Source organism: Sceloporus occidentalis, unplaced genomic scaffold (assembly GCF_023333645.1).
Source record: "Sceloporus occidentalis isolate IW3139 unplaced genomic scaffold, rSceOcc1.0.p SCAF_8, whole genome shotgun sequence".
In the NCBI taxonomy this organism is placed as follows: domain Eukaryota; kingdom Metazoa; phylum Chordata; class Lepidosauria; order Squamata; family Phrynosomatidae; genus Sceloporus; species Sceloporus occidentalis.
In genome coordinates, this window is record NW_028316988.1 from 5,263,380 (window position 1) to 5,285,960 (window position 22,581).

General features: G+C 45.9%; 1 protein-coding gene across 1 annotated transcript in view; it reads right to left on the reverse strand.

Moving 5' to 3' along the window:
* Positions 1–22,581, reverse strand: part of ACAP3 (ArfGAP with coiled-coil, ankyrin repeat and PH domains 3) — a 121,179-nt gene that overhangs the window by 65,728 nt on the left and 32,870 nt on the right. Inside the window, exons 2-3 of the mRNA XM_089534288.1 lie at positions 4,827–4,884; positions 2,319–2,438 (exon numbers count right to left, since the gene is read on the reverse strand). Coding sequence (XP_089390414.1) covers positions 2,319–2,438; positions 4,827–4,884 — 178 coding nt within the window. The remainder of the gene's footprint in view (positions 1–2,318; positions 2,439–4,826; positions 4,885–22,581) is intronic.

The following is a 22,581-nucleotide window of genomic DNA, read 5'->3' on the forward strand; positions in this document are numbered from 1 at the left end:
AAACCTTCCATCTAAACAGAGGCTGAGAATAGAAGAGAGTGGGGAGGTATAAAAACCCTTTGTAAAAAGAAGCTTTGGCCATCTGTCAGGGATGCTTTGGTTGTGATTTCCTGCATGGCAGGGGTTTGGACTGGATAACCTTGGCGGTCTCTTCCAACTCTACGATTCTATGATTCTATGGCCTGGGACAGACCGCCCCAAAAGGGTGGCCTGTTTCCCTCCAGAGGGACTCTGCAGCAGCCAAACTGACCGGCGTCCCTCCACCCCAAAAAGAAGCCGGAAAAAACGGTTTCTTTTTGGGTCGCCATGCACACGTCATGAGCGCATTAATGGTGCACTTATGACATAAGTGACACACAGCAATGTTTATATGCTGCGCATCACTTACATCAAGATGGTGGCGTCTGTGTGGATGGGACACCTCCATTAGGCCACCACCGTGCCATGTGAAGGTTACAGACTGTGCAGTTGGTGTGCGGTCCCTAACCCTAGTATTGGCGGCACCACACCACTTTGCGACCATCTATCCTGGACCTACGAAAGACATTCTTAAGTGAGATACGCCTGTATTTGGAGTAAACAATAGGCCAATGGGAGGTGGACTAGGTGGCCCCTGGGAGCCTTCCAGTTCTGTGATTCTTAACATGGGAAGCTGCAAATGCACCCGGATGTTGTGAGAGGTGTAGCTCTGAAGTCAAAACATCCCTCGCTCTTTTTTGATCACTGTCCCAAAGGCACCGCCTCCGCTCAAGCTTGGGTTTCCTTTCCCCGTTGCAAGAGCTTATCTTCCTCTTCCCAAATAACGGATGCTCGCTGACCTACTTCAGCTGCATCGTCTCTGCTTTCTGGGTTTTTTTCTTCTTCCAGAAAACCAATGCGATTCCTTGAGGCATCAAACTCCTCAGATATTTTTAGCTTAGCGAGAGATCCGTGTGTGTGAAAGAGAGAGAGAGAGAGGGAGAGAGACAGCGATGTGAGTTCCCCGATCCAAACATTTTTATTTATTCATTCGCTTTTGCAAGATGCAGAGAATAACAAAGCTTTTGTAGAGGTTCCTGATCCCTGCGCAATTTTGCAAGCGGGATAATTTTGCACATCTCTGGTTTGTACATTTCCAGTGTTCATCTCACAGACAGGCTCCCAGCGGTCCATGCTAATTAGCAATCTGCTTGATAATCTTATTAAGAAGAAGACTCTCCTTTGGTCTATAGGTACATGTTAGCATATTCCATAAGAAATCATGTATTCCGTGTATGACCAGGTTCTTTATTTTGCCTCGCCTCCACAGAACCTTTCCACAAATGGAGCATCATGGAATTATAAAGCCATAAGGCAATGATGGTGAACCTTTTAGAGGCGCAGTGCCCAAACTGCAACCCAAAACCCACTTACTTATTGCAAAGTGCCGTGTCCCTCTGCCTTTCTATTAACATACTCTGGCAAACTCTGTGCTGGGGTGATGGCACATGTGCCCACAGAGAGGGCTCTGAGTGCCACCTCTGGCACGCGTGCCATAGGTTCGCCATCACTGCCATAAGGAAACTCAAAGGTCACACACCATGGGTGCCAATGCAGAAAACCTGCTCCTATGGCCTCCTTTTAAGGTAGCACTGAAAACCTGCCTTGGAAATCTTGGGCCCCACACAGACAGGCCAAAATAAAGCTGCTTTGGGTCACTTTGGAGGTATGCGGTTTAAATGATGCATGTGTCCTAAGAGGCCAGAAGCCACGCCAAAGCCACACTCCAGTACTCTTTTGGTCCCTCTAGGGTAGTGGTTCTCAACCATCCTAATGCCGCGACCCTTTAATACAGTTCCCCATGTTGTGGTGACCCCCAACCATAAAATTATTTTCATTGCTACATGCAAATATGTGTTTTCCAATGGTCTTAGGTGACCCCCATGAAAGGGTCATTCGACCCCCAAAGGGGTTCTGACCCACAGGTTGGGAACCACTGCTCTAGAGAGCATCTGCATATTTCTCTGGCCTAGAAAAGGTAAGTCCTGATGATTTAGGCTTTAAATTTGTTTAAAATGGCGGTGGGTTGAGCAAAATCAATAACATAATGGCTATTTCAGTTCCATCGGAACACATCCCCCTGGTCTCCAATGAATTCCCATGGAAGTAGCTGCTCCAAGTTATGTTAACTTCAACGTCTATTGTGAGTTCATGAATGCAACTGCAACATAAATTAAGACCCATGTGTGCATACACAACCAGATTTCAGGGTAAGGGCATCCTATAATGACTTGCTGGTGGTAGGGTTAGCTGCTCTGGCCATGCTCAGGAGCTCCTGTTTCTGTTGGCACTCCACTTACCGAAATCATTTCGTCCTTCTTGCATTGTTGCGATAGGTCCCGGACTCCACCAACAAAGTGCTTGTTGGTGATGATGTAGGCTTTGCCAGCCTCGATCATATTGCTGCATAGCTTCACCAGCTGAGAAAGAGAGAAGGCAAGGGTGTTTTTGTGGAGTAGTATGTTTCGACACGTTAGTCACAAACGTATTGCTTTGAGCCCCACTTTGTAAGAAGAAGGCAGAATATGAATCATGATGATGATGATGATGATGATGTCATCAACAGGATAAGTCTAAAAATGCAAATACCTGACTTGATCTGTATTTATCTAATTGGGGACATATTTGCACCCATATAAAAGAACAGCAGTACATAGTATCATATCCAGTATTTTGGGGTCATCTGATAGTAAGGTTGCTGGGTCAGAACTACTGCAGGCCCTGAGAGTATCTTCAGGTATCATCATCATCATCATCATCATCATCATCATCATTTGGGGTATAAATACCAATAATAATAATAATAATAATAATAATAATAATAATAATAATTGAAGATAAGCTCTTTTACTGTCAGGAAGTTCCTCCTAATGTTGAATCTCATTCCTTCTCTAATGATTTAATCCTCATTCCTTCTCTGCTTGGGGTACTTTGGGTACCTTGCTGTACAAGTCAAACTACAAATCTCAGGTCTCCATAAGGGAGCCATGATAAGTAAAATGGTCTAAAACCAATGTACCTCTGAGACACAGACACACTTTATCACTGACACTTTATGACCAAGTGCATCTGAGGAAGCAGACTTAAGTCTACGAAAGCTGCCATTAGGCTCAAAGGTGCTACAAGAGCTCTCTACGTACACTTTATCACTATAACTCTCCCCTTTAACTTTCCAAACTCTGGAGAGAGGGCCAAGAGAGCTAACATCTTGCATGCATTTCTCTTCACGCTTCTCATGTTCTCTTCATTCCTATCATCTGCCGAAGCAAGGCTGGATGCTGGCAAGCGTCTTTGCACTGTTGCATCCGATTCCAGGGAACACAAAAGCAAGCAGATGCAAACTCCCGGTCACATCTGGCACCCAGATGAACACCAGCGAGGCTCTGAGAAAGCCTCTGGAAAGGAAAGCTCCTTCTGCAACGTGGCAGTTTCTGCCATGAAGATTTTGTCCTTCCAGGAAGCAAAAGGAGCCATACATTCTTTGCTGGAAGCACACTTTGGAGGGAAGAGAAGGGGGGGTGAAGATGGGAACGTCCTCAAACGTTATTCAAAACACTGGAGATGGTACAAAATCCATCCACAAGAGCCCGACACAGCAAAGCCTGAGGCCAACCAAGACTGTAACTTCAGGAAGAAGGATCCATATGTGCTCAGGAATAAGAGAGAGAGGTTTTAGTGTTCGGCACATTAAGAAGGTCAGAAATTCAGCCTAAATCTGTCATCCGACGCACATTTACTTAGAAATAGGGATGTGAAGACTATGCACAAAATGTCACAACAGGAGAAGTCCCCTCAACAAGGAAAATGACCAGTCTCTGTAATGGCTCCTGGTTCCTGCCTCCAAAGCAAGAACATAAAAGAGAGCATGGCTTTTTTGTGAAGGTTTCCGTACCATGACCAAAAAAATATCTCCAAGAAAAACAAGGGACTATGGACAAGAAGCAAAGATAGGACTGGCCAAAGGAGGAAAAGATGCAAACAACTCACCTGACACTTCTAGTTTTTATAAGTCCATGCAACAAGTCCATACCCTCCAACACTGAAATCCAAGCCAAGTGTGACCAAGCAGTATCAGATTGTGGTAAAGGAACAACAGAAAACCTAAGAGAGGCTGCTGCAGTTTGCTTAGACCTGAGCGTACCGAGCCACATATACAACTATTTCTTTGCAAGCATAGATTCCAGCCTAGGTTAAAAACTTTAATTCTGACTAGCCATTGTTTATGTTCCCTCCTATCTCTAGCTGTAGTCCTACATGAGGATAGGATTCAAAGATATAGCCATGTTAGTCTGTAGAATCAGTATGTAGAGAGATCCTGTACCATCTCTGAGACTAACCGAAAGAAAGATGTTGAAAACATGAGCTTGCATAGACTAAAGTCTGCTTCCTCAGATGCATATGCTCCCTAAGTCTTTCCTCATAAGGCATGGTTTCCAGACCCTTCACCATTTTGGTTGCTCTCCTCTGGACACATGGCTCCAATTTCTCAACATCCTTTTTGAATTGTAGTTCCCAGAACTGGACACAGTATTCCGGGTGAGGCCTGACCAAAGCAGAATACAGTGGCACTATTACTTCTCTTGATCTAGACACTAACTGTATGCCATAGACAGGTCTATCCTCCAAGCGAAGGAAACAGTTGAGAGTTCAGGAGAAACAGCTACTACTGTCCGCCAGAAGCTACTACTCAAGGCACTTGCCTCGCCATGCCAAGTGGTAGGGCCAGCCCTGTTCTTGGTTCCCAGTGAATAAACTGAACCTCTGCGCAGGTCTCAAATCTCTTCTACACATTTTCTTTCCTGGCTTACCTTGTCAAGCTTGGCTTCGATTTCCACAACATCTGTTTCCACTTCATCTATGGTCGCCCTGTAAAGAGAAAAAAGAGAGATGGATGTGAGCACCAGCCAGTCCCATCATAAGATATCACAAGAAGGACTTGCCTAGATGAGAGGTGGGCAACTGTGTGAAGCCCAGGAGTAAATTCCCCCTCCACATTCTATCTCAGTGGGCCACACACAATCCCTTGTGGTTTCACGGGCCACAAAACTAGAATGTGGTGCCCTTGTGCATCTAATAGGCCACACTATGTTCACTCCCATCCTTGACCAAGGCTAGGGGACATGTGGCCCTCCAGATGTTCTTGGGCTGCAACTGCAACTCACAGCATTCCCCACCATTGACTGTGCTGTCAAGGGCTCTTGGGGGCTGCACTCCAAGAACATCTGGAGCCCAAAGTTGACCTTCCTGCTCCAAAGGAAATGCATCTTCCACAGGCCCAATAAGTGGCATTCCATCGTCTCGATGGGTGTGAAATAATGATGTGGTTTCGTGGCACTCTGTTTGCTAGTTAAAGGATTCATTTCCTCAACAGCAAACTCTAGCAATCTGGTGTTTGGCCACTTGACTGAGCAAAGCTTGGGAAAACATTACTTTTTTGGAGTTATAATCCTGGTCATGTAATGTTTTCTTCTAAGCAAGGATCCACCCCCACATGGACTCACAGACATGTATTACATAAAAACATGGATATTCTAGCCAGTGCTGAAGGGGGAAAGGCACTTCCAGGCCAAGACTCGGGGCATAAAATCCACTTGGCTCTGGAAGTCCGGGTGAGCCAGAAAACGATCTCTCTCCAGGAGCTCATTCCTGTGGTAGAAGTGGACAATGGTTCTTTTAAATCGGCACCTGGAAGTGCGGTAAGCCATGAGGCCATCTTGTCTGCTCCAAGCAGCCTGGCCAAATCCCAGTGGATAGCAGCTCTTATCCTTGTGGTCTGGGCCACAAAGCAAAGAGGAAGAGGCCTGTGAAACATCTTGGCTCTGGGATTGTAATCACTCCGACACCAAACATGCCTGCCTAACCCTCTGTTTCACATATTGCATCAAGATCCATTCTTTATTCAGCAAACAGCCTTTGCTTATGCATTGCAATAGATTCCCACAGAGCATGTTGGAGTACAAATACAAAGCTACCATCAACCTACCATGCACCAGAGATCTGAACCCTGGTCTCCCAGAGCCCTAGCCCAACATTGAAACCACTACATCACAATGGCTTCCGCTATGCTGTTGTTAGGACAACCTGCATACCTTGCATTGTATTTGGGGATCTCCGTATTTTCATATGTGGAGCCAACATGTTCCTAAGAGGTCCCAAATTGGTGCTGCAGCAGCCGCACACTGCAGCACCAATGCGCTGCCAAAAAGAAGCTGCCTAGCGCGGCTTCTTTTTTGTGGCGCCGCAAACAGGAAAGGGCGCCGCCATGACAGCACTTCCTGCCAGCGACATCTGGGCACTGTGCGGTGTAGGCATCATCATGGCGGCCCCTGTATGGATGTGAGGCTGCCATGATGGCGCCGCCGTTCAGTATTAGGCTTCGGGAGCATGCGGTCGCTATGCGCTTCCAAACCCTAATTTTGGCCTGAGGACAGCGCTTTCCACCCGTTTGTACTGGGCCAAAGTCACCATCTGTCCCTGAAAACCACAGACACAGTGTATTCATCTCATTCGGGCAAATGTAGGGGAACAAATGTAAATACATCAGGAAACATGCAAAGGTGCCAGAAAAGATTTCCCTCTTCAGACTAGAGACAAACTTTAAGATTCCAGCCAGGCAGCATCCAGGGTAGGAATTCACCATACTGAAATTGGTGGTTGAACATCACCAGATCTCTGATCAAGTTGTTCTGGAAGTCATACCAATAAAGGAGGAACACCTGAACTGTGCATTGAAGGGAGAAGACAGAACAATTGCAACCTATAACATATTTTGAATCCTGCTCCATTCCCCTCCCTGCCTTCTGGGTCTACAGTCTCTCCACACCTCTCCAAAAATCCTCCCGAAACAGACATTCAGCACTCCATGGTCACAATATTGTTGTCATTTTCCTTCCACAAATCTTAAGATTTCATCTCAAAGCATGCCAGTGCCTCCTTCTTGTTTCCCCATGGCTACATAGTGATGGGCACTCAGCACCTGAGATCAGTATTAAAGTGAGTGATTCCATCTATCACCCAAACACATGCCCCCATCCTTGAAAATAAGAGCACCCACATCCAAAAACAGAAGTAACTTCCAATGCAAACTATGGTGAAACAAGCAAAGGGTTCATTGTACCTTGTGCAGAGGAACACATTGCCCATCTGGAATGGCTACGATGCTGCTGACATTGGTCCTTATTTTTGGTAACCCAAACAGGCCAAATCCCAAATGAAAAGAGCAGAGTTGGCCTTTGCAAGCTGTGTTCTCTCTCCTAAGATGGGATCCAGAGCTCTGCCCAAGAAGCAGAGGATGCAACAAACTGCCCTGGGACAGGAGAGGGCAACCTGGAATCTCTCGTGAAGATGAATCAGGCATCTCAGTCATGGCATGCCCTTTGGTCAATGCCAGCATCAGCCGTGGAATGGAGCCATGTGACGGAGCACCTCTGCGCTGAGCTCCCTCCCTCCGTTTCTCAACTCTGTCTTCAAAGATTGTCAGGTTACAGCACAGTCTTGCACAACCATAAGAGAATTTAAGACAACCCCAGCCTGTTAAGATGTTAAAATGATAGGAACATCTGTTCCAGACTCCCCTATGTAAAGCAAAATCCACCTATGCTCGAGCCCCATTTAAATGAATGGGGTTCGTGCACATGGTGGCACGCGCCACATTAATCCCTACGGGACACAACGCCCCTTCTCCCGCGCAGCTTTCAGCACATGCTGAAAGCCGCGTATGACACGGGTGCACTGTATTATGTTTGCTAAGTGTAGTACCTTCTAGTTCTCCCTGCTGAAATTACTTGTGTTAGTTTTGGCCCAGCTTTCTAATCTACTCAGGTCATTTCGAATGATGATCCTCTCCTCTGGGGTACTAGCTACTCCTCCCAATTTGGGGTCATCTGCAAATTTGATAAGCATGTCTTCTATTCTTTCGTCCAAGTCATTGATAAAGAAACTGAATAGCACTGGGTCCAGGACAGAACCCTGTGGCACCTTGTTGGAGTCACTTCTCTCCAAGCTGAGCATGCATTGCTGAGCACCCTTTAGGTTCAGCCGGTCAACCAGTTACAAATCCCCCACATTTTACTAGCTAGTTTGCAACTGTCCAACCAATTCTCCCTTTCCAGCACACCCCAGTCCCAGTACATTACAGTATGCAGAACCAAACATCCATGGCCATTCCAAGTTTTTTCTCTCCACCCCATGCGTGCAAATCTACATACAGTCGCTCCTCCAGATCCACGAATTCTTTAGCCATGGACTTAACCATCCAATAGTTTGAAAACATTCAACAAGCATACATTCCAAAAAGTAAACCTTGATTTTGCCATTTTATATTAGGGACACCATTATACTATGCCAACGCATTTAATGGGTTTGGAGCATCCATCAATTTTGGTATCCACTGGGCTCCTGGAACCAAACCTGTGCAGACAGCAAGGGGCCACTGTATTTTTGAACTCTCCCTATCGGCTTTACAGCGACATCATGATGGTGCGCAGTTCACATCCAAATGTGAATAGCTGGATTTTCTGCTACAACTACCATTCTCAGAATTCCATAGCACTAAGCCATGGCAGTTAAAGTAGTGTCAAACCGGATTATTTCTGCAGTGTGGATGCAGTCCAGGTCCCCCTGCTCTCTGCAACGCAAGGCCTCCATGTTCAGCAGCCATGGCCAAACTGATGGAAACCCTCCTTCCCTTCCTTATTGAATTCGACGGTGGCATTCCTGGGTTCCTTGCCAAGAACAGGACCCTCGCACCAAAACAAATTGACTTCCTGACATACAAGCCAAACATTAAACCGTGGAGGAAATGCTCCAAGTTATTAATCACCGCTCTGGATTATATAAGGAAGAGGGAGAGATCTGGTTTCATTCAACGACGGTGGAGTTGAGAAACCAAAACACAGCCAGCAAGCCTTGCGGTCTCTAGGTGAACGCAGCTGGCTTCTTTGCCTCATTCCCACAACATGAGCGAAAGGATTTGTGAACATATGGAATGGGGAGTTTAGGGAATGAGCAATTCCATCTGCTGAGCATTTTAGTACGTCAGACATCATAGTATGTAACCCTTTCTCCAGACCTGGAAATGTGCTGGACTATGCTCCCAGAATCCCCCAGTTGGATGTGGAGTCCAACAAGGTAACTTTTCCAGGCTTTGCACCTCTTCGCTGCCCTTCACAGGTCCAATATCTATTAAGGGTACATCCACACTGTAGAAATAATACAGTTGGATACCTCTTTAAGTGCTTCAGCGCCATCTTATGGAATCCTGGGATGTGTAGTTGTACAAGGTATTTAGCCTTCTCTGCCAAAGAGTGCTGGTGCCTCACAAAACTACAGCTTTATTTCTGCAGTGTAGATGCACCCTATGACAACACTAGATGCTTAATTTCTATGCTGCTGTTACATGCCTTCAAGACAACTCACCCCTTCCGCATAAGATACAACATCCATGATCAGGAAAAAGCACTCTATCCATGCAATTAAAAGGAGCCCTAGTAGTGCAGTGGTTAAGTGCTAGTATTGCAGCCATTCACATCCACAAGGTTTTGAGTTCGATCCCAGGCAGGGCTCCAGGGTCCACTCAGCCTTGCATCCTTCCACAGGTCATAGGAGCGCTTAAGTGCACTGATAAGTGGTACAAAAATGTATTTGCTATTGCTATTGCTTTAGAAACTCTGAACGTTCTTGGCTCTATTGCACCGCTGGTTTAAAAAATCCGAAGTGAGTCAGACCCTTAAGCGTTGCCCAGTGGCAATGGCAAGGCCCAAGGTCTGACCACAACTGAGCCATCCGTTTTGAAGCGTCTTCCAAGAATAAAAGGCAGGCTCCAGATGCCCGGTAGGAATCTTAGCCTCTTTCTTTATGCCGCTGGCAAGCTCTTGTGTGTACAAAATAGAACGATTGAAAAGTTTCTCTTGGGCAGATGCCTCCTGACTATTTTCATCCTCCCGGCTTGGAAATCACGTGGATCTTCGCGGGCATCTCCTCCCCGCTCATCCGGATGTAATCTTTCCACTTGGTTTCATCTTGGCTGCAGAAGCCAGAGACAGAAGTATCCAAAATGAACAAAAATGGAGGGGGAAAGTGTGTGTGTGTGTTTTAATTGGTTTGCCACAGACTGATTGCAGGCCTTAATGTTGTCGGCGGTGTCACAATTCATTCCGACCTGCCAAACCCAGTCCTTTCTCTCAGTTCCTTCTTAATCTTGACTTCCTTGGCTTCTCATTCCCATTACTTAATTTATGCTAAGCAAACCCCTTTTCTTGATGCTTGTGTAATTTGCAAAGAGGGAGGCACTGAATTGGGAACAAACAGGGAGGCAATACCAGGTTCTGTGAGCTATATTTCAGAAGAAAGAACTGGCAAAACCAACTGAGTATTCCTTACCCAAAAAAATCCTATGAAATTCATGGGGTCACCATAAGTAGATAGGGGACCCGAAGGTGTACGCACAAAGAGAGAGACTTAGGCCTGTTACAGACTGCCAAAATAAAGCTGGTTCGGGTCTCTTTGGAGGTATGCTATTTAAATGATGCAAGGGACCTAAGAGTCTGGAGGTTGCACCAAAGCCACACTCCATTCCTAAGCGGTGGAGTGCAGCTTTGGTGCAGCTTCCGGATTCTTAGGATGCATGCATCATTTAAACAGCGTACCTCCAAAGAGACCAGAAGCAGCTTTATTTTGGCAGTCTGTAACAGGCCTTAGAATCGTAGAATTATAGAGTTGGAAGAGACTACTCCCAGCTGGCGCACAAGCTTTAAATGTGCAACAGCGCTCCTGGTCACTGCAGAGACCTGGGCCTCCAGGTTCAAAGCTGAGACCAAGAGTACCCCCAAACTGCAAACCTGTGTCTTCAGGGGGAGTGTGACCCCACCTAACACAGGCTGGATCCCTATTTCCTGATCTGCCTTCCGACTGACCAGGAGCACCTCCTGTCTTGTTGGGATTAAGTTTCAATTTGTCCTCAACCAGTCCATTACGGACGACAGATACTGGTAAAGGACATGGACAGCCTCCTTGGATTGAGTTGGAAAGGAGTAGCAGAGCTGAGTGTCATCTACATATTGATGTCACCACAACCCTAAACTCCAGAAGACCTCTCCCAGCGGTTTCATATATATGTTGAATGGCACAGGGGACAACACAGATGAAGACCCCCAATGGCCAGGGGGTCGAACAGGAGTCCCCTAGTACCACCTTCTAATTTCGTCTCTCCAGGAAGGAACAGAGCCATTGTAAAACAGAACCTCCAAATCCCATCCCAGAGAGGTGGCCCAGAAGGGTACCATGATCGATGGTATTAAAAGCCGCTGAGAGGTCCAGTAGAACCAAAAATCCCCCTGTCTAGTTCTCTGCATAGGTCATCCACCAAGGTGACCAAGCCTTTCTCTGTTCTATAGCCAGAGACTATAACATCACTCCCGACTCCAGAGGTACATTTAATTGCTCCCCCCCCCATGTGATATATGCCATCTATGCCAGCAACACCCCGTACATTTTGCATTGGACAAATGGGACCGTCTTTATGCAAGAGGATTAATGGACACAAATCTGACTTTAGAAATAGCAATGCTAAAAAAAGTTGCAGAACATTACAACCTCCCTGGAAAAAGATGCAAATCCTTACAAGGGATGCACAGGTTGCAGCCCTTACACTAGAAGATTACAAAACTGCATCTCTCTGGATCCGAGTACATTCTGCCCCATTCCCACAACTGTATAAATACAGTGGACCCTTGTTATATGCTGGGGTTTGGTTCCAAGATCCCCCGTGGATAACAAAATCTGTGGATGCTCAAGTCCCATTAAATATAATGACATCGCAAAATGGTGTCCCTTATATAAATTGGAAAATCAAGGTTTGATATTTGAAATTTGTACTTCTTTTCAACATTTTCAAACGGCGGTTGCTTGAATCCGCGTATAAAAAATCAGTGTATAAGAAGGGCCGAGGCTTGAATACCATTTGGTACTGCATATGAAGAAATGGGTTTGTATCCACGAAAGCTCATGCAAAAATAAAGAGAGAAGAAAAAGACTTAAAGGGTCTGCTGCCTGTCTTTTTCTTCCCCCTCCCTTCCCCTCCCTTCCTCCTTTTCATGCGGCAAGAAACAAATGTATGACATTTCTGGAAGCCACTCGTGTGCAGCCCCACCTTGAACCTCTCCTGTCTCTCCCTCTCTTTCAAACATGCATTTCACCAGGTTATGTTTTCCCCTCCAGAGATGCAGTTGCCTTTGCGGCCTGCTGCATCGACAAAGAGAGGAGTCCTCTGGAAGCAAAGGGAGGGCCAAGGATGCTCTGCGTCTCTGCCTGGCCCACTGAGCCTTTCGCTTGCTCCCTTTCCCTCGCCTTCTTCCAACAAGGGATCACACACGACAGGCAGCATTAACTCCAGATAAATTGGTTATGATCCCGGCTCTTTTGGCACGCAGCCGAGCAGCCGGCTAATGAGTCCAAACGGTGTCCCAGGCAATTGTTCTTGACAGCAAGCGGCTCGGAAACCAGGTGGAGGGCAGGCGCTGTTTTCTTCCCTCCCTTCCGAACTGGCAAAGCCTTGCTGGAGACAGAAAGGAAGGTCTTGAAGAGGAGAAAAGGTTACGTCTCAATCAATAATAAATCAGGCCTCGGGGTGTAACCTGCCAGAAGGAAAACTGCTCAAGCAAAGGTGAGGAACATCAGGTCATAGGGCTGAATCTGGACATTGCTATCATAGAATCATAGAATCACAGAGTTGGAAGAGACTACAAGGGACATCCAGTCCAGCCCTATTCTGCCATGCAGGAACTCTCAATCAAAGCATACCCATTGACAAATGGCCATCCAGCCTCTGTTTAAAGACCTCTTAAGGAAGGAGACTCCACTACTCTCCAAGGGAGTTTGTTCCACTGTCGAACAGCCCTTCCTGTCATTCCTCCTAATGTTGAGCTGGAATCTCTTTTCCTGGAGCTTGCATCCATTGCTCCATTGGGTCCTGTTCTCTGTAGCAGCAGAAAACAAGCTTGCTCCCTCCTCAACATGACATCCCTTCAAATATTTAAACAGGGCTCTCATATCACCTCTTAACCTTCTCTTCTCCAGGCTAAACATCCTCAGCTCCCTAAGTCTTTTGTCGTAAGGCAGGGTTTCCGACCCTTCACCATTTTGGTCACCCTCCTTTGAACATGCTCCAGTTTCTCCACATCCTTTTTGAATTGTGGTGCCCAGAACTATTTCCCCTCCATTGTAAAAAGTTGAACAGCCGGACCTAAAGCTTGGTGACTGGCAGTAAGAGCTTTAATGCTGGTATTTTTAGCCTCACCATTTGGTTCCACCCGCCCCTGGAATGCAACCCCTGAAAACCGCTCTATAATTCAATTCAGCCCTTTGGGTGCCTGGTGCCATTCAAAGCTTTGGTCCATAGGCCATTGCTAGTCTGCAAGCTCATGGCTGCCAATCCATGGTGAGTTGCCAGGAAACTATGCCAGTAATATGGCACTTATACGCTACCAGTCCTGGGCACATTGGGAAAAGACTCTGCTAGTATTTTACTAAAGTAGTATGAAAAGCACTGGTCTGATCTTTCCAGAAGGCAAGGATGTTGAGGTCTATTTCTTCCTGAAACAGACCTCAATAGGAAACCTTGAATTGATGTGGTGCCCCGAATGGGACTTGATCTTGCCTCCATCTCAAAGTTACCTCCAGGCCAGGAATGGGGATTGTGTGGCCCTCGAAATGCTATTGGATTACAATTCCCAATGCTCCTCATCACTAAGTATGCTGTCCAGGACTGATGGGACCTGCAGTTCAACATCATCTCAAGGGCCTTGCAAGCTACATCCCTGCCTCTCTTAGCTTCAGTGCCCCCAGCCAGCCTGGCAGCATGGCCAGAAGAATAATGACAAGAGCAACTCTTCAGACTGACTCCACAAGTTACTGTAAAGCATGACAGGATGCTCTTGCCTGAGAAATGTTCTGAACACATGCATGAAAGGACTAGACATATGTTGAATATGCCATGTCGAAGCAATGAGAGTCATGAGACATACTTTAAGGGTGACACATTTATTATGGCATGAGCTTTCATGAACCACGGTGATATACACTTGTCCCTCCACATTCGCTGGGGCTGGGGTACAGGACCCCCGTGAATGTGGAAAAGCCACAAATACCAAAAACACTATGGCCTGTTACAGACTGCCAAAATAAAGCTGCTTCGGGTCTCTTTGGAGGTATGCTATTTAAATGATGCATGCATCCTAAGAATCCGGAAGCTGCACCAAAGCTCTGCTCCAGTGCTTAGGAATGGAGTATGGCTTTGGCGCGACCTCCGGACTCTTAGGACCCATGCATCATTTAAATAGCATACCTCCAAAGAGACCCGAAGCAGCTTTATTTTGGCAGTCTGTAACAGGCCGTTTTTACCTGAGAGAACACCTCTCTGGGAATCTCTAGGTCCTCCAGCGCAACTCTGTGGTCAACATCTGCCAGACATTGACCATAGAATTGCACTGGAGGAGCTACAAATGCCTAGTGGAAAATGACTCCCTCCTTTGCTCCATCGCTTTAGATTGAAATATCATGGAAGGAAGAGATAGTTGTTGAAGGACTCTTAGCTGTGTTCCACTCCGGTGCACAAAACATATCGCCGTGCCACCAGTCCTGTAATTCAAAGCAGACTTTGTACAAGTTACTTAAACCCTGGGAAATTCTGGGAGTTACAGTCCAAAAAAACTAACATTCCAAGCTCTGATTCAAAGGATCGTCTCTTTCCTAGTAGGCTCCAATTGGTAGAGTTTTGTTTTTACTAGGGCAATGTTTGGTCCTGGACACCCACAGCTTCTCCTTACTCCCTTGTCATATCCCTGACTAATTCCTAAGTTATCCTAAAAGCAATGTTGGTGGCCACTTAGAGATGATCAAGTCTCCGGATGCCTTGGATCTGTCTGCTCCGAGAGCATCGAGCCAGAAAGCTGTTGACTCATGCTAAGGACACCCAAACAGACCAAGTTTCTAATCCTCGGAGAGTTCTGGGTGATGCTGTCATCTCTTGGCTGGATGCCCTGCTTGCTCCTATACGATGAGCCGTTGTTCTTCCCCTCTCCGTGCTTTTCCAACCCTCAGGCTACTTTTGTCATGATTCATTGGTGGGGGGGAAGGCTCAGAATCCATTCCACAACCAAAGCATTTCAGCAGACCAAAACATTTCACAGAGATGCATGTGGAAGCGGCTGCGGAAAAGCTGGATCCCAAGGCTTAGAATCATAGAATCATAGAGTTGGAAGAGACCGCAAGGGCCATCCAGTCCAACCCCATTCTGCCATGCAGGAAATCTCAATCAAAGCATCCCAAAAAAATGGCCACCCAGTTTAAAGACCTCCAAGGAAGGAGACTCCACTACACTCCGAAGAAGGAGTGTGTTCCACCGTTGACCAGCCCTTACTATCAGGAGGTTCCTCCTAATGTTGAGGTGGAATCTCTTTTCCTGGAGCTTGCATCCATTGTTCCCTATTCTAGTCTCTAGAGCAGCAGAAAACAAGCTTGCTCCTTCCTCAATGTGACATCCCTTCAAGTATTTAAACAGGGCTATCATATCACCCCTTAACCGTCTCTTCTCCAGGCTAAACATTCCCAGCTCCCTAAGTCTCTCCTCATAGAGCTTCATAGTTTCCAGACCTCTGTCCATCATGCAATCTGCATCCCTATCTGTTAAAGCAGTATCTCCCAACCTGGTACCCTCCACCAGCATGAGGATGGTGGGAGTTGCAATCTAACACTTTTGGAAGATGCCAAGTTACCAAAGGCTCTGCTAGGACTATACCAAACTGTCTACACTATGTATTACATATATAGTATGCAGTGATGCATGTATTACATCACCAACACTATTTTATTATTAGGGTTGTCAGGTTGGGGCTATGCCGGGCGCTAAGATTTCAGAGCCTAAACATGAGACTTAGGAATGACTTCCTGTGATGTCACAGGAACTGGGGCCTGATGATGTCATGAAGCATCCAACCGTAAGCATCCATCAACCATAGCTGCAAAGAGTATTTCATCTGAATAAAAATTTCCAAGTCTAGCAAGTGTGGAAACATTACTAAAAGGTTGTAGCCTTCATTTCCATGCAACCATCACTGAGGGGGGCTTTTCCTCCAACGAGGACTTATTTAAAAGGCTGTATCAACATTTTCTAAAGGATAAAGAGTCCTTATTAAAAATGCATCAGTTCGAAATGCAACTGCTCTTTGTCTCTTAGTGCTCCGCTCCCTCTTGAGAATCTCTGATCCTAAGAAGTGTGCTGTAAATGAAGGCATCAGTGGAGCTGCCAGGAATGAGGCGGCTTGGGATATAGAATCATAGAGTTGGAAAAGACTACAAGGGCCATCCATTCCAACCCCATTCTGCCATGCAGGAAATCACAATCAAAGCATTCCTTACAGATGGCCATCCAGCCTCAGTTTAAAACCCTCCAAAGAAGGAGACTGTACCACTCTCTGGGGAGTGCATTCCACTGTCCAACAGCTCTTACTCTCAGGAGGTTCCTCCGAATGTTGAAGTGGAATCTCTTTTCCGGTAGCTTGCATCCACTGTTCCATGTTCTAGTCTCTGGAGCAGCTTGCTCCATCCTTAATGTGTCACCCCTTCAAATACTTAAACAGGGCTATCGTATCACCTCTTAACCATCTCTTTTCCAGGCTAAGCATACCCAGCTCCCTGAGTCTTTCCTCATAGGGCATGGTTTCCAGACCCTTCACCATTTTGGTGACCCTCCTCTGGCCTTGCACACATACACACACACTCACACACTCCTAGAAAACACTCCAGGTGTTTTGGACTTCAGCTCCCAGCATCCCAAAGCATAGTCCAAGGTGGCTGAGGCTTCTGGGAGCTGAAGTCCTAAACAACTGGAGGGCCAGAGTTTGGGCATCACTGACCTAGACTTTAAAGGAGCTTTCCCATTCCTAAACAGGTCTAGCACTATGAAGAGCTCCCTACACTAGCCAAAACCTGGAATGGATGCGTTGCCTATTCCATGGGAGTTTCCAGTCATACTCTCTAATACTCCCTCTATCCAACCCTAAGCAAACCCTAGATTTAGATTTAACATATGGCAACCCTAAGCTTTAGATTTAAATCTAGATTTAGATTTAACATATGGCAACTCTAAGCAAACCTTAAGGTTGCCATATGTTAGCGCACACCACCACATCACAACTTGCACATATAACCAAAGGGATGTCTTCAGAGAAGGCTTCATACCCAAGGAAACTGATTTTTGGGAAGCAAATTTATTGCTTTCATGCATCAACATTTACTAATTTAAAGCCTGCCTACCAGCCACTTGAAAGACCTGTATCACCTCACACCGTTCTTTGAAGATTTATGGCCACATTCTCACTTTGCATCGTTCTCCCACTCCCACAGCTATGAAATTATGCTTGGAAACCTGTGGGTTTTCTATCAGGGCCCCTGATCTATTTTATCATGAGTTTTCATGTATCCACTTCTTCAACATGGGTCAGCCAGTGTGTCATCTGCAAAAAAGATGAACATGATGCTGCTAACTCATCACTGCCTGCCCTGACCATCAGTAGCAGACCAGGATTTTGAGTCATATATAGGTAGATATCCCAGGGATCAAATATGCACTGTACCACAATTATGGCTTGGGACAGTTGGTTATTTTGTACTACAGCTCCAGAATCCTCCATCCAGCATGGCCACTAGAAGATCTAGGAGTCCAAGTAGACCACAAGTTGAACAAGGCCAATGCAATTCTAGGCTGCATCAATAGAAGTATAGTGTCTAGATCAAAGGAAGTAATAGTGCCACTCTATTCTGCTCTGGTCAGGCCCCACCTGGAATATTGTGTCCAGTTCTGGGCACCACAATTTAAAAAGGATATTGAGAAACTGGAGCCATGTGTCCAAAGGAGGGTGACTAAAATGGTGAAGGGTCTGGAAACCATGTCCTATGAGGAACGTCTCAGGGACCTGGGTATGTTTAGCCTGGAGAAGAGAAGGTTAAGAGGTTATAGGATAGCCCTGTTTAAATATTTGAAAAGAGGTCATATTGAGGAGGGAGCAAGCTTGTTTTCTGCTGCTCCAGAGAACAGGACCTGGAGCAATGGATGCAAGCTCCAGGAAAAGAGATTCCAGCTCAACATTAGGAGGAACGTCGGGCTGTTCGACAGTGGAACACACTCCTTCAGTGGAGTGGAGTGGAGTCTCCTTCTTTAGAGGTCTTTAAACAGAGGCTGGATGGCCATCTGTCAATGAGGATGCTTTGCTAGAGAGTTCCTGCATGGCAGAATGGGGTTGAACTGGATGGCCCTTGAGGTCTCTTCCAATTCTATGATTCTATGATTCTGGGCGCAATTTTCCCAGTCTCTGGCTATGGCCCTTCCCAGAGGCATCCCAATGTTGGGTACCAGAATGCTGATCCACTCTTGGATGATGATGGTTCCTGCATTCTCTCAGAGCTTGCACCTTACAACTTCATACATATGGGCCACAAAATCTAAAACGATATCTCAGCAGCGCCAATTAAAAGTTCTCCCAAGTACGTGTCCTCAACAAACCTCCCCCAGATTCTATACTGTCCTCCCCCACCTCTGAATTATTACTTTACATCTCTCCCCCTCTCTTGCCAGGATGAGAAAACAGCGCCATGGCAACCATCTCCATGATAACAGGATCCCGCTCCGGCAACAGCATCCGCTCCAATAGCTTGAAGAGGGCTCTTGGTTGCGTGTGCCGCCCTGTCACTTGGTCAGCTGCGCAGGGTTTTGCAACAACCCAGAGGAAACGTAATGCGCGCTTGGGGCCAGCTTCCAGATGGAATTGCAAACAGCATGGAAAACAACACTATAACACAACAACTGAATTGCTATTTTTTTGGGGGGGGAACCCCTGGTTTTCAACATTTAGCTCTCTCTCCCCCACAAAACCCCTTTGCCTTCGGTGCGGTTTCAGCATCAAATGAACTGAAGCACGATTCTCCCATAACTGCATTTTAAATATTAAGGTGGGATCCATAAAAGACAGCCTGATTTTAGGCACGTTCGTTTCATGTAAGTAAGCATATCTGTTCAAAGCACTTAGACAGGAGTAAATCCCTCTGGTAAGCAAGATTGAAGTCACATAAGCATACATGGCAGTTAAAGTGGTGCCAAACTGGATTATTTCTGCAATGCGGATATAGCCTTTGACTTGCCGTTTTACTTCAGATGTTGCAAAAGGTGCACAGCTGCAGCAGACAACAGCATCCTTCTTTCTTGCTCAGTGACCTCAGATGCCTAATGTCCCATAGCCTCATATCTCCATTCATTCTGCAAGCGTCTTCCGGTGCATTCTCGCTCTCCTTCCCTCCCTGTTGGGACATGTTTGCCCTTCGCTGACACCAACAGCTTCCGACAGCACCGCTGGGCTGCAGGGGACCAACCTGGCATAAGGTAAAGGATGGGCATCCTCATTCGGCACAGAGGGCAACCGTCACCAAGGATCATACTTTTATCCTAGACTCAGTGCTGCGCCTGAGTGTGAGAGCCCCAAACAACAAGAACCATCATCCATCTGGAGCTCCATTGTCCACAAAAACGGGAACGAGCTTCCATTATATCTTGATTTCAGTAAGGCCTCTGACAGGGCTCCCAATGACATTCTTGCAAACAAGCTTGTAAAATGTGGGCTAGACAAGGCAACTGTTACATGGATTTGTAATTGGTTGACTGGCCGAACCCAAAGGATGCTCAGCAATGGCTCCTTTTCATCCTAGAGAGAAGTGACCAGTGGGGTCCCACAGGGTTCTGTCCTGGGCCCAGGGCTATTCAATATCTTTATCAATGACCTGGATGACAGAATTGGGAGCATACTTATCAAATTTGCAGATGACACCAAATTAGGAGGAATAGCTAATACCCCAGAGGACAGGATCAAAATTCAAAATGACCTTATTAGATTAGAAAGCTAGGTTAAAGCTAACAAAATGAATTTCAATACGGAGGAATGTAAGGTACTGCACTTAGGGTGGAAAAATTAAATGCATAGCTATAGGATGGGGGACACCTGGCTGAATGAAACTACATGTGAAAGGGATCTGGGAGTCCAAGAAGACCACAAGTTGAACATGAGTCAACAGTGCGATGCAGCAGCTAACAAGGCCAATGCGATTTTAGGCTGCATAAATAGAAGTATAGTCTCTAGATCAAGGGAAGTAATAGTCCCACTCTATTCTGCTTTGGTCAGGCCTCACCTGGAATATTGCGTCCAGTTCTGGGCACCACAATTCAAAAAGGATGTGGAGAAACTGGAGCCATGTGTCCAAAGGACAGCCACCAAAATGGTGAAGGGTCTGGAAACCATGCCCTATGAGGAACAGCTTAGGGGGCTGGGGATGTTTAGTCTGGAGAAGAAAAGGTTAAGAAATGATATGATAGTCCTGTTTGCGCTCACCCTAAAGACTGAATGGATGAGAGAGTAGAGCTGGGTTAGTCCTTCTAGGACAGATTACACTCTTGCCTATATATATATAAACCATATATACTCAACTATAAGTTGACCTCATATATAAGTCGAGGGCAGATTTTGGGGCCAAAATTATGGATTTTGATATGTCTCATAGATAAGTCGAGGGTAAAACTTTAGGACATGTAACAAAAGTTGTAAAAGATGAAGCAAAGGAAAATGATGCCAAAGAACTTGCAAAATTCTGGCAGGCATAACTGTTTGCGCTCACCATAAAAGCTGGATGGATGAGAGGGCAGAGGTGGGTTAGTCTTTACAGGACAGATTATACTCTTGCCTTTCACCAGGGGATGGCATATATATATATATATATATATATATATATATATATATATCCAAGCCTCATTAGATATAATGGCTGTGCGCTCCTGTGCATGGACACTGCACATTTCCATTCTAACTGCTGCGGGTTTTTGATGCAGGCCCCACTTAGTAGGAAAGAGTTAATAGCATTAACTGTTTCAAAGATGTAGAACCCCTCCCCAGTTTTCACCCTCAAGGCAGCTTACGAAGAATTTAAAACATTTCTCCAAGAAAATCCCATTAAACCATAACAAAAGCAAACAAAACCGACAGCCACAAAGTACAGGATCGTTCATCAGAAGCTAAGCCAAACAAAGTTACATCCCATAACTTTAAAAAGAGGGGAAAGTCACCAAACCACAGATAGGCAACCCATGGCCTTTGGATGAGATATATGGCCCCTGGGCATATATGGCTTCTGGAAATATATATGTTCCCCACTCCTTGGATGATTGACACCTGTCTTATGTCCAGTTGATTAGTGTCATAAACAGCTGTAGGGGGAATAATCATTGTGAGGGAAAGAAGAATGCTAGCAATAAAAGAAAAGGATCCTAATCCTGAACTAGTACTTAGACACTTTGATAATGAAGATTATCACACTAGAGCCAAGTCCACAACAATCGCGCTGTTGGAAGATAACATTAGCATAGCGCTATAGCGATCAATAGTTACACACAGCCGCACAATCGTGCTATAACAACGGAACAAAAATGCATGACTCCTAAATAAGCATTAAAATAGGCTCAGTGGAGATGGGTGAAAGTCAGTTTTGGAAATCATATCAGAGTCTAGATGTGAGATGTGAGCAGAGGGAATGAGCAGCAGGAAGGACACAAGAGGGAAGGAAGGAAAATTGAGGACACAGTCATCCCTCCATATTTGCAGTTTTTATATTTGCGGATTTGATTATTCACGGATTTGATTAATATGTTCTATCTAGGAATATCTAGATCCTCCAGTGCAACTCTACATTCAAACTTAACCAAAAGTTGCACTGAAAGACCTACAGATTCCTAGAGAGAAGACTCTACTAGGCCTTTGTAGCTCCTCCAGGGCAGTTCTATGGCCAGTGTCTGTTGGACGTTGACCACAGAGTTGCACTGGAGGACCTAGAGATTCCTAGAGAAGACACTCTACTAGGCCTTTGTAGCTCCTCCAGCGCAGTTCTATGCTCAGTGTCTGTCAGACGTCAACCACAGAGTTGCTCTGGAGGACCTAGAGATTCCTAGAAAGGTGTCTTCTCGGGTAAAAACATGGTGTTTTTGTTATTTGCACTTTTTCAGGAATTGTTCCTTTCTGCATAAACCTTTGCAAGCTTAAAGGCACTCTCTTTTATTCCGCCTCTTGCATGGGACTCAGACAAAATCCTTCGCCAACTCCTCCTCTCAAGCACCATCCAAAACTCCAGTTGCGTCTCAAAATCCGTTAATTGCTCCGCTGATCAGGTGGCCTGTTATTAAATAAGGATTATTTTCTATCAGCTGGCTCTAAACGGAACAGGTCTGGAGGGTCTCTCTGGTTCCTTGAGCCTCGCCGACACAAAAGGCAGGGAGAGGTAGACACAACAGACCCACCGAGAACTAATTATGGGTTCCCTTCTCATGCCAAGACACACAGAGCCACAAATGCCCCCTCCGCTTGCCCAGAGGGGTAGACGCTGGCTGGTATGCGCTGGGGGTACATAGGCAGTTTCAGGTTGGGGGCGGCCTCGATTATGAAGCGCATTCCAAGGCTACCTCTGAAAAAAATGTGTTCA